This window comes from Nyctereutes procyonoides, unplaced genomic scaffold (assembly GCF_905146905.1).
Source record: "Nyctereutes procyonoides isolate TBG_1078 unplaced genomic scaffold, NYPRO_anot_genome, whole genome shotgun sequence".
Taxonomy (NCBI): domain Eukaryota; kingdom Metazoa; phylum Chordata; class Mammalia; order Carnivora; family Canidae; genus Nyctereutes; species Nyctereutes procyonoides.
This window is the reverse complement of record NW_026575141.1, coordinates 10636649-10652862: the sequence shown is the minus strand read 5'-3', so window position 1 is coordinate 10652862 and position 16214 is coordinate 10636649. Positions and strand designations below refer to the sequence as shown.

Here is a 16214-nt window from a genome sequence, read left to right as displayed (position 1 = left end):
TTATGCTTTAAAAAACAAAGAAAGCAATGCTTACTTTTAAACAACTATTTAAACGGGAGAAATTATATCGTTGACACAAACATTCAGCCAGTCACCATTAGCAATATTGTTTTGTCTTCACGAAACCTCATTTTCTGAGCAGCTTAATGGGTAGTCCTTCTGGAATACCACCCCTTCTCTGTGTGCAGCCCAGGTGTAGGGTTGCTGGGGTCTCAGATGGACATGATTTATGCCACTGAACTCCCCGGAATGGGCTTTTGAGAAGAATACAAGTTTGTACTCATGCTGGCAGAACAAGTTGCTGTCATGTACGGCCCTGAAGAGAAGGCATCTAATTTAAAAAAGCAGTCACTGAATTTGCAGATGCTAAAATTCTCACTGTCAGAATAATCTCTGAGATGCATTTTGTAACTGAGTAGAGGCAGAAAACCCAGAGAGGCCAGGAGAACTATATAGCCGCTTTTGAGAGTTTTATCTGTGACTTTACTTATCAAATTCCTCAAAGTGTCTAACAGAGAAGGCTCTGGTTTTCCCATCTAGAAATATACTTATTAGAATAAATGATCCTTAGCATCCATTCCACCTCGAGTCCCTTTGGTCACTACTATTAAAGAACACAGGCTATATTTGGGGAAAACCGAGTGAAATATTAGAGGTAAAGAGAAAATGATTTAAGGGTTGCAGAAAGGCAGTTGTGGGGCAAATAAAAAGGAAATGTTACATAGAAGGAAGGAGGTGTTGGACTGGTGTTGGAGCTCCCTGGTACCTGTACGGTTACCTGTGAGGACGAGGGCCTCTCTCTTCTCCCACCCTCAAGGAGGAAGGGGTGAAAGAGGGTGGAATGAGGTCATCAGGCATCCTGTGACTTTCCAAAGGGAAAATGGATTGACATCTATCCGAAGTGGATGCACTATGTATATGTATTCTGCTTGGAAGCAGCAGATGGCTTAGCTTGCTGAATACTCTAAGGCTCCTCGTGGATTGGCCAGCCAGGATTTATGTTTATAATATACTTATGCCTGTGGCAGGAAGACCATCAATTCACTCTGTGTTGCCAAATAACTTGCTAATGCGCCTGGCCGCTCTAGTACATAGTGTCATTATGGGACTCCCTCAACTGTAAAGTGCAGGCATATTATGCTGATTTTCTGGACTTGTGTTGTCGAGAAGAAACTTAAGCATTAATGTGCCTTTTTTTCTTTTATAGAGTGATATTTAGACTCGAGCAATGGCTTGCCTCCTTTTAACTGGGGCATCTTCAAAGGCATGGCCATTGATAAATGCAAGGTCTGGTCCTCATATGCTTGCTTTCTGTTGCTGTAGTTCTGAGGAAAATTATGGTGTGACTCTGAAAGACTGTTCACTTGATATTTTTATACTATTGCTCCTTATAATGTGAAAATGCTTTGTCATAAAGAATAATTCTATTAATGAAGCTGTTTGCACTTTACCACCTAGATAAGTGACTTTCTGAATAAGATTTTGGCAGAAGAAATCAATCTCCATATGCCTGCAGCTCCTCCGGGACCCAAATCTGAGCATCATTAGTTAGCAGAAGCCTCTTGACTGTTCTTAATGATAATGACATACATACATCTGAATGATCACCATGAGCAAGAGAAACACACATCCCCATAGGACCAAGTCTGGATACATAATGGCTCTGAAGACTATTGGGCACACTCCATTTCTCACCTCTCTCCCCCCCACTCTGTGCTGATACAAACTCATATTAATGTCAACAACATTCTGACCTGCATGGGTCCCCTAGGGTTTTATGCTGCATAACCTCATGTGTACATCCAGTTTGTCTCTTCCAAGATTATGCAGTTCTACTTACACTTGCAGTGTATGTTCTTGATAGCCTGTCTTTGGGAATTAGCTCTGGGAAGCCCTTTGGCTTCTAAAGATGAACAAAATAAAGAATGGCCTTTTCCTTTTCATTCAAATACAAAGAACATTTGCTTATGAGTGTGAGTGTAGGAGCAGTGTTTAGGATTTTAGGGTCTTTGAGTTAACTGCTATGAGAAGGAGTATTCCTAGTTTTAGTAAATGTCTTCTGAGTGGACATGTACTTCTATGCTAGAAATGCCTTCTCTAGAGGGTTCCAGAGAGATCTGGAGAAATAGTAGCTGCAGGGGGATGTGGCTGTCAGCATCATGAGGCAGAGGTTGGGAACTCAGAACACCTCTTCCCAGTGCCTGCTACCTCTATAAGGGTCCTTTCAGAGGCTCTTCTCACTCTGCACTGATAATAGCAGATGAAGCAGGCAGCAGGGTTTAGGCTGAGGTTTTCAAAATATTTTCCTTGGTCCATTTCCATTGAACCAGCTGGAGTATCTGTTACAAACCAGATTGCTTTTGACCCAGACCATATGACTCAGCATATCTGTGGGTGGGGCCTGGGAACTCCATTTCAAAGAGGGTTTTTTGTTTTGTTTTGTTTTGTTTTGTTTTTGGATTTATTTATTTATTTATTTATTTATTATTTATTTATTTATTTTTGGTACACAAATATTGGTAGCTGTTGGCCTATGGATGTATTTAATAGAGAAAAGTTAGTTTCCTTTATTTTTATTATTTTGACTCCTATTGTGTATAGCTAATCAGATACAACTAAAATTCTTCTCTTTGACACCTAGCAGTATATAAACATTTTGCAAATGGTGAGTTTTCCAAGATGTCCCTAACTATGTCCTTTCTTCCATGCCTGCTGCTAAGTTTAGTCATGCTTTTCCATCTTTTTGAAACAACTGCTCAGCTTTTAAGATCCACTATTAGATCCACTATTGGATTAAAAAGTATTACTTTTTCTGCTATCAACCGCCCTAGCTGCCATCAGGTGGCTCCCCTAGGCTCCTAAGTGATGTGATATTTCTGGTACTTTGTCTGAGAATTAAGTGGGAATTGATTTGGCTGTACCTTCCAGTTTGGGTAACTTCTTGGCATTACATAGGATTGTGTGTGTACAGTCTTTGTGATATCTGATAAAGCTACAGTACTGGATTAAGGATTTGAATGTGGCATAATAAAAATGGCCACAAATTATTTCAGAGGTGTGTGTGGGGGGGTCTATGTCCCATCCCTTGAATCTGGACAGGCTTTGTCATCCTCTCTATAGTTCTACATGGCAAGGCATCCTGCCAACCTGCCAAGTCTAAGAGTGTAGCCACTGTGGGCCTCCAGATCAGCTCAGTCTCAGCTGAAACCACAGAAGAACCCAGTCCAGGCCTGACAGAGCAGATAAACTGCTCAGACAAGCCTTGCCTGAATTCCTGATCCACCAAATCATGAGATGATAGAAGGGTTATTGTGTTTTTAATTTTATTTTTTGAAGGGTTATTTTTTTGAAGTCATGAAATTTGGGGGAAGTTTGTTATGCGGGAATAGCTAACTAGATGTATGTGTGTGTTGAGGGGGTAACCCTCTTGCTATACGAACTTATTCACATCAGCACGTGGAATTGTTATATTTATATCTAGAAGGAGTAAATTAGAAAACCAGCAGCAATACTGCTAACAGTAACTAAATACAATAAAATGCCTGCATAATACTTACCGGAACATAAATTATGTACCAACTAAGTGAAACATGTTTTGCCTAATGAACTCAGAACAACTTAAGGATATTTCTTGATGTATAAAACAGTGTACTTCCTGGTATTTAGGAGGGAAATGAATGTAAATTGAGCTAAGTATATAATGGAGGAAACAGGCACTGATAAATTAAACTAATTGCTTAGATTTTTGCCATAGTGGGTTAATAACATGTTCATACATAAAGTAGCTCCCATAGACCAGTGTCTTTCAAACTTCTTTGACTACAATTCACAGTAATAAACATTTTACCTGGAGCTTGTATATATACATAACCTCTGAAGCAAACTTCATGAAATACTACCTACCCTTATTGCATACTGAAATATATTGGCCAAGCATACTACATAAATTTCATGACCCATTAATGGGTTACTCCCTACAGTATGGACAATACTGGTCTAGACACTGAATTTCATGGGACCAGGGCATCTGTCCTTTTCATCACTGTGTCCACAGGTGCTTAGAAATTTCTGTCGTATAGAGGGTACTCAAGCTTTAATGAACAAATGAATTTCATTACTGTAGTTCCAATTTATTAAAAATGGGTGGAATATTAATAACAAGTCAGGAAAGCCAGTGTGGATTCTTGAATCATTGTGTATCTTTAAGAACTACCTTCTATATTTTCTCATATGTGAAATGGAAATTGTAATGTCTAGTACTCATGGGATAAAATGAACCCACAAGTAAAACTTTTTTGAATAAAAGATAAAGAATTACAAATAAGGGATTAATGTATTTGTTACTTATGCACTTTGAAATGCCTAGAGGTGTTACATGAGTACTTCACCTTATTATTTTAATACCACTTGAGTAATATAAATGAGAAAAACTATTTTTAAAATGAGGTATTTTCAAAGAAAAAATTTATCTAAAATTTAATTGAGTAAGAAGTATTTCAGAAAATAGTTCTGAAAGGCTGGGCTGGGTAGATGCTGACTTTGAAGTATTAACCGGATAGCTAGCAGATTAGCATTCTGAGTGAAAGCTTAAGCACTCCTATTGTGGTCAAAAGAGATCATTTTTGTGTGAATGGGTATTTCTGAAATTCTAAAGGGACACTTGGTTGGATCAAGTGCCCTCATCATTCCTCCATTAATTTCTAATATATATATATATATATATATATATATATGGAATATTCCATATATATATTATATATATTAGAAAATGCTGCCATTTCAAAATTACTGAGGCTTGCATGTATCAATGTCTGTGAAAGATTTAGGGACTTGGTTAAATTGTTTGAATAACAACCAGGAACTCTGAGCCCTGACAAGACTTTTGCTGAGAAGTAAATCTTGCTGCACAGCCTAGGGAAACTTTCCTATTGTTCTCCCTGTAAAGCCTACCCTGTACTGAAAACTGCCTGGGAATGTTCCCAGCTTGCATTATGAGTGAAGTGGCACCATACAGTAGTTTGATGCACTGCCTTGGAAATCAGAGACGCTGACTCTGAATTCTGGTTCTGACCCTTTAAATTTGTGGGATACTCATCTCTTGATGTCAGGGAATTGTACGAGTTAAATAAGATACAGCACATGTGCACACATGTGTAATCCTTAGCACAATGCCCCACAGATTAAAAAAAAATAGTGATAGTTCCTGTCTGCTGTTCTTATCTTTTTTGTTCTTACTTGTTATTGCCAGTTCTTTCTTGTCTGGACTACTTAGAGTTGGGCTCTAGAAAAGAAATTTGTTTGCTCAGGAAATAAAGAGATTTGTTTGCTCAAGAAATAAGCAAGCAGAGTCCAGGGAAAATTATTTCATAAGATTTGCCATGTCCTGGGACTCCACCATTGGAACACTTGGCAGTTGAGGCTGGAAAGAGGGTGACATCCCTATCTCCAGGGAGGAGTGGTAAATACAGTGTATCCTTGGGCGCCTGCTTTCAGCCCTCAGCCTTGCCTTTGTTTGCTGGGGGAAGGGCAGTCCTGTTACATTTCATACTTTGTTGCAGAAACTGGGGCACTAATGTGATTGCTCACTCTATGATGCTGAGCTATTTTGAAGCATCCTTTCTGATTAGACTTGAGGCAAAATGGTGAAGTAGTCATTTGTCTCTGTCACTCCGGTCGCCCCTGCCCCCCTCCCCTGGCTTTGCTCCTCTTCCCCCCTCATCCCTTTGTCAGTGAATTTCTCCTGCTTCATACCACAGAGAGGCTGAAAGTGGCTTCAGAGGTTGTCCCCTTTAAGGACATTGTACCTAAGCATTCAAGGAGTGCTTGGCTGAGGGTCGCCTTTCAGACATTTGCGGGCTGGTGGGAGAGACAGCTGCGGACTGGAGGGGTTACGCTGCTGTCTTGTACTTGACAACTGCTTCTCAAGTGGCTCGCAGCTGAGAAGCATCGTGTCCCTGAAGTAGGCGGAAGACATACTCCAGCATTTCTCAAGGAGTGTTCCATGGGATAGTAGCTGGTTCACGGAGATCAAACTTAAGAAACTGTAAGAAACAGGTTGCCTTGCTGTAGGGATTCTTCAGACTAACATGTTCATGTTCAGGGAGGTGCTTTGAACTTCTGAGGGGGGATTTAGGATGTACCATTTCCCATCCTACTCGATTATCTTCCCTTTTTAGTTTTCACAAAGCACCTTCATCATCAGTGTGACACAGAACATACTGTACTATACATAGAGCATCAACCTGGTCCCAGCCCTTTAGGCCGATGAGGAAACAAACTAAGGCTGCAAGTAGTCAAGTGAGGTGTTCGAGGTAACCTACAGGACTAGGGAGTAGGTTCTCTGACTCTGCGACGTGGCAAGACCTCCTGACTGCTGTTGTGAACTTAACACCTGTCCTCCCTGCCGGGCTGTACGTATGTACAAAACGGAAGCTTTGACTCTTGCGTTCACCTCTGTATCTCTAGCACCTAGCACCCTACCTGCCACACAGTGGTTGAAGTGCTACTTACTACAGTTGAATTGAGACTGTCCATGGGGATAGACATGCATTGTCCTTGCCTGTCTATTACCTTTGCTTCCCCTCTGAGCCTGCTCCCTATGACAGTGCTCTTCCCAGAAGCATCCATGCCGAGTTCCATACTTACACTGAGAATAGGTGGTCCCGGTCCCACTGACACTGAACCTGTTGAGATGCAGTCTGTGTGTGACCACATTCTTCTGTGGTTGAAACAGGATGATGTGCACCTTGGGTGCAAACAGACAGCCCAGGACCACAAAGCCGCTTAGGCTCACGGAGATGCACATGGTGGTTGTCTGCACCTGTAGGAAAAGTTGTGTGGTTAAATGTCCAGCAGTAAATGCAGCCACGTGGCCCTACTAAAAGAGAACACTGCAAAAAAGGCCAAACTAAAAAAAACTTCAAATGATCCGTAGTTCTGTTGTTAGTATAGCCAAACGAATATAATCATTACATCAGATCTTCTGAGCTTGGGATGTTCCTGGAAACGGCACTTAAGTGTTGTAAGCAAACATTTGGTGTCAGGTGCTTGCCATGACTTTCCATGAATTTTCTTGTTTTGTTTGTTTTCTTCTTGATATTTGTAGAAAGACGTTTCTGCAGAACCACCTAAGTCAGAATACTAAATAGTGACATATCAGTGTTCAGTGATGGAGGTGACCAAACTGCTGATGCTTCCCTCAATCAACTTGGCTTATTTAACATTTGCTATTATCATGAACAAAATGGGGCCTTTTACATTTTTCTCCATCCCTCCTTCTTGCTGGGAATCCTGCCTATCTGCCATTGGTTCCCCTGCTCAAAATTGGGGGACCCTATCAATTTTCTTCTGGGATATCAGTCTTTAAGTTATTTCATTGGTACCTCTCTGGAATTTTGACACATCAGGTACACACTGTTCAATCATTTTGTTCCCTAGGCTTCCATATACCGTTCTTGACAGAGGGCTTTCACTTGCTTCCTCTCTGCCTCCCCTCAAAGTATGTACCTCAGAACTAGGCATTATCATGTCTTCCTTTCATTTGTTTGCTTTCACTCTCTGTCTTCACTGAGCTCATCATCTGACCTAACTGCAGCTCCCATAGATTTTCTGGAAAGTCCTAAATTAGCTTCTACATATTTTATTGCTTTCAGTACTGAAAAAAATGGAAATTAATATTTCTTCTATCACTTTCTTCTCAGAGTAGCTATGGTAAATCCTAGGGTAATTTTAGATGTCTTTGTCCTTTTTTCACCAGGCAATGCTATTACCAGATAGTATAACTCTCATGCCCTAAAGTATCTGACTTTTTTCTCTAATCAAAGAAAGCTGAAGATTGACCAATTAACTGGAGAAGCCACATGACTTTAAGAGGCTGAGTTCTGTTTGTGAAAAAAAAAAATTCAGGTTACACTTAAAGCGTAATTCTTCAGATTCTGGATTTATTTCATATGATAAAAGCACAATCTATCCTCTCTATTTTTTTATTTTTATTTTTATTTTTTAAAGATTTTATTTATTTATTCATGAGAGAGAGAGAGAGAAAGAGAGAGAGAGAGGCAGAGACACAGGCAGAGGGAGAAGCAGGCTCCACGCAGGGAGTCAGACGTGGGACTTGATCCTGTGTCTCCAGGATCACGCCCTGGGCTGAAGTCTGTGCTAAACCGCTGAGCCACCCAGGTTGCCCTATCCTCTCTATTTTAAAGCTCTTGTCCCCGTAAACTGCCCTGGTGCCCTCCAAGTTGGCCCCATATTGCAGGCTACCTTCCCTTTTGTTAACTGCTCAGGAAAGAGTTTACTATCTGATTCTGTGATGTAAAAGCCTTAATAAATCATAGCTGTGTTATTTATAGGAAGTCCAATTTGCGGCATAATTTGTTTTTATTTTTACATGAATAAAGAATATCATAACTATCTTCTTCCTTTAGAACTGTACTCCTCTATCCTCAATTTTGACTGTGAAGCCAATATGAGAGAGATCCAGTAGTAAAGTGAGGGTAAGACAAGTTCAAATGTGCCAATTTTCAAGGAAACCTTTTATAAAAACATCTGTAATGTTGAAGCTTCTCACACACTTGAAGACATTACCAGGAGAAGAGAGGCTCTTATGAGGATGATATCTTGGAAAAAGCTGTGTTTGTGAGTTTTAGATCCTTGCTCTCTGAAGGAACGTTCTGCTTATCTCCTCACTTAAGCCCTAAAAAGGAGTGCTTCACTGTGTCCATTCACAGAATGTTTGAGGTTTTCCTGCACAAGGAGTATGCTCTGGCTTGGAGCCTGATTCCTGTCTTGGAAATCTAGGTGAGAAAATCTAATTATTTTCATGGCAGAGCTTGCTACTGTACTGAGACAGTCCTTTATTTTAAGAATTTGTCAAAGCAAAGGATGTGTGAGTACCATGCATGGACACGGTGGGCCACAGTACAAAGAGCCATCATGGGTGGTCTTGGGCCTATGGAGAGGAACTTGGAGTCTTTCCTAGAAAGAGGCCAGTGGCAGGGTAGAGCTGGGTGCCCTGGGACTGAGCATGGAGCCACAAGGGGCAACTCAGAAGACGATTTGCCAGCCAACTCACTCAAGAACCAGCAGGAGAAAAAACAGCAGCTGGAAATATCTGAAGATTGCAGGAAAACAACTTTAATCACCACCCAGGTATCCTAAGGATATGTGTTCAAGAAATGCTGCGGATATCATACAACCATCCAGTTACATAAGAACTGTCCTGCTTCTTCCTTATTACTTTTTAACCAGGGCTGAGAGGAAAACAACAACTGGTGGACTGGGAAGTCTGAACAAGGAGAAAAGAAAAGTCAAGCACTTGAGAGAAGTAAGTCAATTGGAAAAGGACAAACGTTATATGGTCCCATTCATTTGGGGAACATAAAAAATAGTGAGAGGGAATAAAGGGGAAAGGAGAGAAAATGACTGAAAATATCAGTGAGGGTGACAGAACATGAGAGACTCCTAGTCTGGGAAACGAACAAGGGGTGGTGGAAGGGGAGGTGGGCAGGGGTTGGGGCAAATGGGTGACGGGCACTCAGGGGGGCACTTGGCAGGATGAGCATTGGGTGTTATGCTATATGTTGGCAAATCGAACTCCAATAAAAAATATACAAAAAAAAAAAAAAAGTCAAGCACTGCAGACCTCAGCCAGAGGCAGGCCAGACTTTGGGAGAAAATGAGAATTGATGTTAAGTCAAGGTATGGTTTTGATATTTACACAGAACTAGGCATTTTAGTTTCCTAATAGAGACTATTTTCCGTTGTAAATTGGTGTAGGACTATATTCCCTAAGAGTATACACTCATGGGTTGACCAAAATTGTGAGTATTTTCGTTCCTTGCTCTGTCCCCGGCACCAGAATGAGGCCCCACATATGGTGAACGCTCAGGATTTGAATGTGCCCCTGGGATTTTCATCCAGGGGTGGGGGATTATTACTCTCACCAAATACTAAAGGGGCAATGGATGACAGAACTAAAGATGCATTTTGGCCATACTTTATGCAGCATATTATTTACTACATTTGTTTTAATTTGACACCTTTAAGTTTTTTTACAGAGCCCAAGTATTAGCTTTATAAATTCAACTGTCCAGTTCCTTTAATAATTTACACTACTTTAATAAGTCTGTATTTATCTATAATTCTTTGCTCTGGCTCTTTGTATGCTACTAGTCCATGCTGCTCTGCTTTCATGTTTCTCAGACTCCTAGCAACATTTGATGTGGTTAATGATTTCCTTCTTTTTGGCTTCCTAGCCATCCTTCCTTCACTGAAATTTCCTTGTCTTAGTTTTCTTTGTTGGCTTTTTGGCTTCTCCCTGAACTTTAAGTTGTTGGAGTGTCCCAGACCTCAGTCTGGATTCTCTTTTCTTCACCGTCTCATCAAGTTCCATGGCTTAAGTACTTCCTATGTTGATGTTGTTCTGATATTTATTACTAGTTCCAACCTGTCTTCAGGGCTTCTAGACATAGATTCAATTGCTATTGTGGCCTACTGTATTGTGTAGACAATCCAAGTAGGGATTAATATGTGAGCAAAACTGATCCCTTTCCCCAGGTGTCACCACTTGAGTAAGTGACATCAAATCCTACCCACTTGTGCAAGCCCCAAATTTGGGAATCATCCTTGATTTTGCCTTTTCTCTTACACTCTCACATCCAGTCCAATAGTAAGTTCTGTTTGTTCTTTGGGAAGATAATTCTCTATGGTGTCTTGTGCTTCTAACAAGCACAAGCCCTGACTGGCTTTGTTCTGTTCTTTCTTTTCAGGGATATGTGTATAACAAAGAGACTTAGAAGACAAAGATGGTGCCTATTTGTGGAGCAAAGAGCCAGCGTATTATCCATTATGAAAGGTTCAGATTCCCTAATCTCACAGTGCCTGCCCTAATGCCACGTAGCCCACTTTGCATAGCCCATGAGAAGTGGAGCTCAGGGAATGAGAGCCAATGCTGGCCCTCTGGCTGCCGCTACTGCTTTGAGTTATACGTTTTTGTTTTGTTTTTTTTTTTGTTTTTTTTTTTGTCAGCATCAACAAAACTGTGATAAGCTAACATGTTACCTTATAAGTAGGGTCAAACCTCAGATGCTACAGTCTTTGACAGTTTTGACAATGAGATCAGAATGGCTTTCCAAAGAGGAAGTGTAAGGGCCTTCCTTATGGGTTGAATAACAAAATTTGAGAGAAGTCCATGGGAATTGGTAGCAAACATGTTGACCAAATTCTGTGGCTCCACAAATAGTGCTCCACATTATTCCCTATTAATGAATGAGGTGGATCTGCAGAGGGGCTAAGGGCAGAGTAACCAGAAGTGGGTTCAGATAGAGCTACTGGACCCGTGCTATAATTATTGCTAACTCTCCTCTATGGGGGTGGGGTAGAGTTCCTCCCTAATCTGATTCAGGGCCTGAGTGGGCAGAGTTGGACTCCGCATCACATCAAACTTGCAGCGACATGCACCTATACGAGCATGAAAGGTGGGACCCTCAGAGAAGGCAAACACCAGGTGAATCATCTGCATTTTGGCTGATTCTCTTGAGAGGTGAGGAGGCTGGGTGCACAAACCCTTGCTAAGGAAGAACAGCAACACATGGGCCCTGCTAAGGTTCATCCCTCACTGTAGTCTCTCATGCTAAATCCCAGGCCATTCCAAGATGAGAAAGTCTCAGTCTTTTGCAGTAGAACCTGGCAACAAAAAAGGAGCTTTGGTTGTCCCCAGGATTTGGATTTCTCTGAGACAGAAAAATACTCTGGAAAGCCATAGATGAAGCACTGACTAGTATTTGGGATCTTACTGACTTGGATTGGGTTTCAAATGCTGACAAAGGGGCTGCACTCAAGAATTAGAAAGTGACACAAAGAAATCTAGATAAATTCTTGCAGTTGGCTGCAGCACCAGAACACTTCCCTAGCCATTATGTTAAAACCAGGCAAGACTCTAAGAGATGTTATCATGATGGGACAGCAAATGCCCTGGATTAAGATGGATCCCTTTTAAAAAATCACTGCTGTGCGAGTCCAGTCTGAGTTAGCCTAAGTGCACAAACCATATGCCCCAGGCAGAAAGCTATCTGGCTCTGGCGTCTGAGTCAGGGAATTTCCAAGGTTGAAATGAAGTGACAGTAATGATGATCTTGCCATCCAGTTTAGGATTTGGGGAGTTCAGAAACACTGGACCTTTGTTCAGTTGAGCCAAGAGTAGCTGCTGCATGCTTCAAACTGACAGCAAATGTGCCTTACTTACCAGTGTGGAGTTACACTCTCGCTCCGTGCTTCTCGATTCCTCCTTTATTTCCCACCCTGATTTTTAGCTGCTTTAAGGAGAAAGGTATTTATGGATAGGACCAAAATCTCCCCATAATCAAGGGTAATTGAAGTCCCGTGGACACCAGACCCAATAAGCTGGGAAACTTTAGGGAGGGAAAACCTCAAATTTTTATGCTCTGTTGGTTATAGACAACCAACTCACTCACCATCCTCCACAGACCCACTAGGGGGAAGGCAGGGCTGGACCTTTGAGGAGGCAAGTGAGGCACTTGCTTGAGATTCAGATTTTAGGGGGCATCAAAAACTCAGTAATTAAGAGAAATATTTATTGCAATATTTTTTAAAAAATAAAAATGAATGCTAAAAACCTATGATGGGGGTGCCTGGGTGGCTTAGTCAGTTAAGCATCCACCTGTTGATTGTGGCTCAGGTCAGGATCTCAGAACCCAGAGATCGAGCCCTGTATCGGGCTCCATGCTCAGTGGAGAGTCTGCCTAAGATTCTGTCCCTTTCCCTGCTCACAGTCGTGTGCTCTCTCTCTCTCTCTAAAATAAATAAATAAGGGATCCCTGGGTGGCGCAGTGGTTTGGCGCCTGCCTTTGGCCCAGGGCGCGATCCTGGAGACCAGGGATCGAATCCCACGTTGGGCTCCCGGTGCATGGAGCCTGCTTCTCCCTCTGCCTGTGTCTCTGCCTCTCTCTCTGTGACTATCATAAATAAACTAAAAAAAAAAAATTAAAAAAAAAATAAATAAATAAATTTAAAAAAAAACACACACTACCAAGATTTTAAATAAGGATAGAATCAATAACAGGGCTGTGATAGGACATAATCAGTTTTAAGGCAAATACTGATCCTATGTTAAGGGCTGTTTATACAAGGGTCAGCTAGCCCACTTTGCATTGCCTAGTGAAAACTGGGGCTTAGGGCACCTACATAAATGCTGATACTCTGGCTACAGCAATGGCTATGAGTAATAACGTCCTTTTGCACTGAGGAGGGCACTTGATGGGATGAGCACTGGGTGTTATACTTTATGTTGGCAAATCAACCTTCAATAAAAAAAAATAAAGTCCTTTGTCTCTGAATTAGGAATTTTGTGTCTTCAGCCAGTGTCCCTTAAACTGTGACAGTCTAACCTGTTATATTGCAAGATGGGTAAAAACCCTTGACAGTTCTTCAGGTTCCATCTCCATTGTTAATATTCTACCCATGTGACTGGAACACTTACCACAGCCACCTAACCTGTCTCTCCACTTCTGCTTTTACCTTTAAGTCAGTGTCTTTAGCAACTTGATTTTTTTCACCTAGAATGTGAGATCATTAAACTTCTCTGCTTAAAATCTTTCAATGGTTTCTTTTCCTTATAGAGCAAAATCTATTTTTTTTTTTGCTATGGCCTATAAAGTCCTACATGATTTAGCTTCCCTGCTCAACTTGCATATAAAATCAGTCTCCATCTACTCGTTAAACTACAACCATATATATACCTTTCTTTTTCTAAGACTTTTTTTTTTTTGCCTAGGGGTGTTCATACTTGCTTCTTTTGACTGGTGCATAGAAGTCCCATTGGTAGCTCCTTCCCATCCTTCAGCAGAGAATTATGAAGCAGACACCAGTAAGGGTGGCAGACATGTTTTGAAAGAATTTGAGACTTGATGCTTGATGTATTTTTTTTAAGTCTTTGAAATGGTCAACATGGGAAAATTTGGAATTTCTTTGTAAGTATTTGAAGCTCATTCAAATTCCAATCACCTCCAGTCTCTGCCTACTGTGGGTAAAGTGCTTCACCTGTGCCATGCCCTATAAAATCCATCATCCTGATACTCAGAGTATGATGCTTTGTCTAGCAGCATCTCATCACCAGAAACCCAGAATCTGGGGCCCCCTCTTTTCTTACTAGATCATAATCTCTATTTTAGCAAGGTACCCAGGTAAGCTGTATGCACACTAAAGTTTGAGAAGCACTGCAGTGGCATCACCCCATTTTCCTTCCATCACAGCATTTAAACCACTGCATAAATTACCCTTCATTTTCATCTGTTCATGATTTCCTCTCCATCTCTATTCTCTCCTTGCTCCCAGTAGTCTATAAATTATAAAAGAGGGGAGGTGTGTCTGTGTTGATAGCTATATCTCCGAGGCCCAAATAAATGCTCAAATATTTTTAGAAGACGTGAATGAACACAACAGTCAGTAATTACTATTAATTCCTTTATGGATAACTTTCCATCCAAACATGACCCAGTTTTTATTTATACCATTTAAACTGTGATTGGGTCCCTGATGATTCAGTGTTTGATTCTTATACTATCTTGTGATACAGAAAGAGGCAGCCTAAATATTTCTCAAAAATATTTGAATTTTTGGATTCTCACTCAAGTTTTTGCTTGCTGGGTCTTGGATGCTTATAATAGCTTCAATTAGTGTTGCTTGTTCTTGGCTCCATTCTTTCAAACCCATCCTCCATAGTAGGGGTAGATAAGTTTGTGGTGTAATATGAAAGGCATGGATTTGCATCTGAAAAGCTTGTCCTACTCTTTCTTAACTGTGCCACCTGGGAAGTTAATTATCCTCCCAGTTTGTTTACTCGTCTCTCCAAGGGATACTAACATTTGCCTTTCAGGGTGCTAATGAGTATAACTTAACTCACATATGCAAAGTATCTTGCATAAGGTTGAGATTTGATCTTTAAGAGTTGGTTCCTTCCCTCCTACTTTTCATCATGTCACTTCTTGCCAGAGCCCAACAACCAACCAAAAGAAAATAAAAATTTAAAAATCGCAAGACCTCAGAGCCCTTACTCATTATTTAAACAAATTGTTTAAATTCATTATTTAAATTAATTCCTCCACTTGTTAAAATCTGATCAAGTAGCCAATTCCTGTTAGTTTCTCACTAGACCCCTCCCTGCAACCCACTTTCTACTTGAGTAAGACCAGGATTACCATGTTCTTGGTTCATTCCTGTCTTGCCTCAAGAATCCTTTAAGCTCTGTAACTACACTTTACCACCAAAGTACAGTGTAAAATACCCCCTCTTGAGGGAGTATTCCTGGAAAAACCATTCTTACTGCTCCAACTCTTCTTTCAAACCAGTAGGTATTTAAGAGCTTGTATCACCAATTTAAGCTCTTCTGTGTTAATATTGAATTTTCATGCTTGTTAATTTTTTCCCCGTCTGGGATGTAAGCTTTCTGAAGACTAGAATAGTGTTTTATATTTATTTAAAATTCACAATGGGTGGCAAAGTACTGAGTCATATACCTTGTTGACTGTTTAATGGCCAAATTCTTGCTAGCTGCCATTTAATGGTTGGGTGCTTTTCTAATGCTGCTCATTCTCTCTGAACCACCTGGTCTCCCTCTGGGAAATTTTAAATCTTACTCTTGTTCTGGAACTTCTAGAATAGTGGCCTCAAATTCAAATGTGTATAGGGTTATGCATATGCATAAGTGAAAGGAGCCAATTATAAGCATTCAGGGATTGGAAGTTGTGCACTCTGTCCAGAGGCATAAACACAAAGGCCCGGCTCAATGTTGCATGCAGGAACTTGGATCCATATGTTTTACATTATTAAGAGAAACTAAGAATCTGGATATTTCTGTAAAATTCCTCAATTTTCTCATTTTGACAAATAATTCAAAGAATTTCAAAACAATGCTGGCCAAACTAAAGACATCTGTGAAATAATAAGAGCATGTGATTCATTAGAGCAGTGGTTTTCAGTCTTGGCTGCAAATTAGTCACTCTGGGAGCTTTGAAAAATCAAGATGTCAGTTAAGTGAGAATCCTTGGGGCTGTGCTCCAGGTACCAATATTTTTTTTCAAAGCTACCTACTTGATTCAATGCAAGGCCAATTTGGAAACCAATGTGTTGGAGGCTCCATTCTACCTTCTCATTTCTTTTGCAAATTTGGGATTGGCATTATTTGCAAGGAGTAAGGC

At 40.7% G+C, this 16214-nt stretch overlaps 1 protein-coding gene across 1 annotated transcript in view; it reads right to left on the bottom strand.

Moving 5' to 3' along the window:
* GRM3 (glutamate metabotropic receptor 3) overlaps positions 1-16214 on the bottom strand; it is a 206841-nt gene that overhangs the window by 7749 nt on the left and 182878 nt on the right. Inside the window, exon 5 of the mRNA XM_055307277.1 lies at positions 6646-6820. Coding sequence (XP_055163252.1) covers positions 6646-6820 — 175 coding nt within the window. The remainder of the gene's footprint in view (positions 1-6645; positions 6821-16214) is intronic.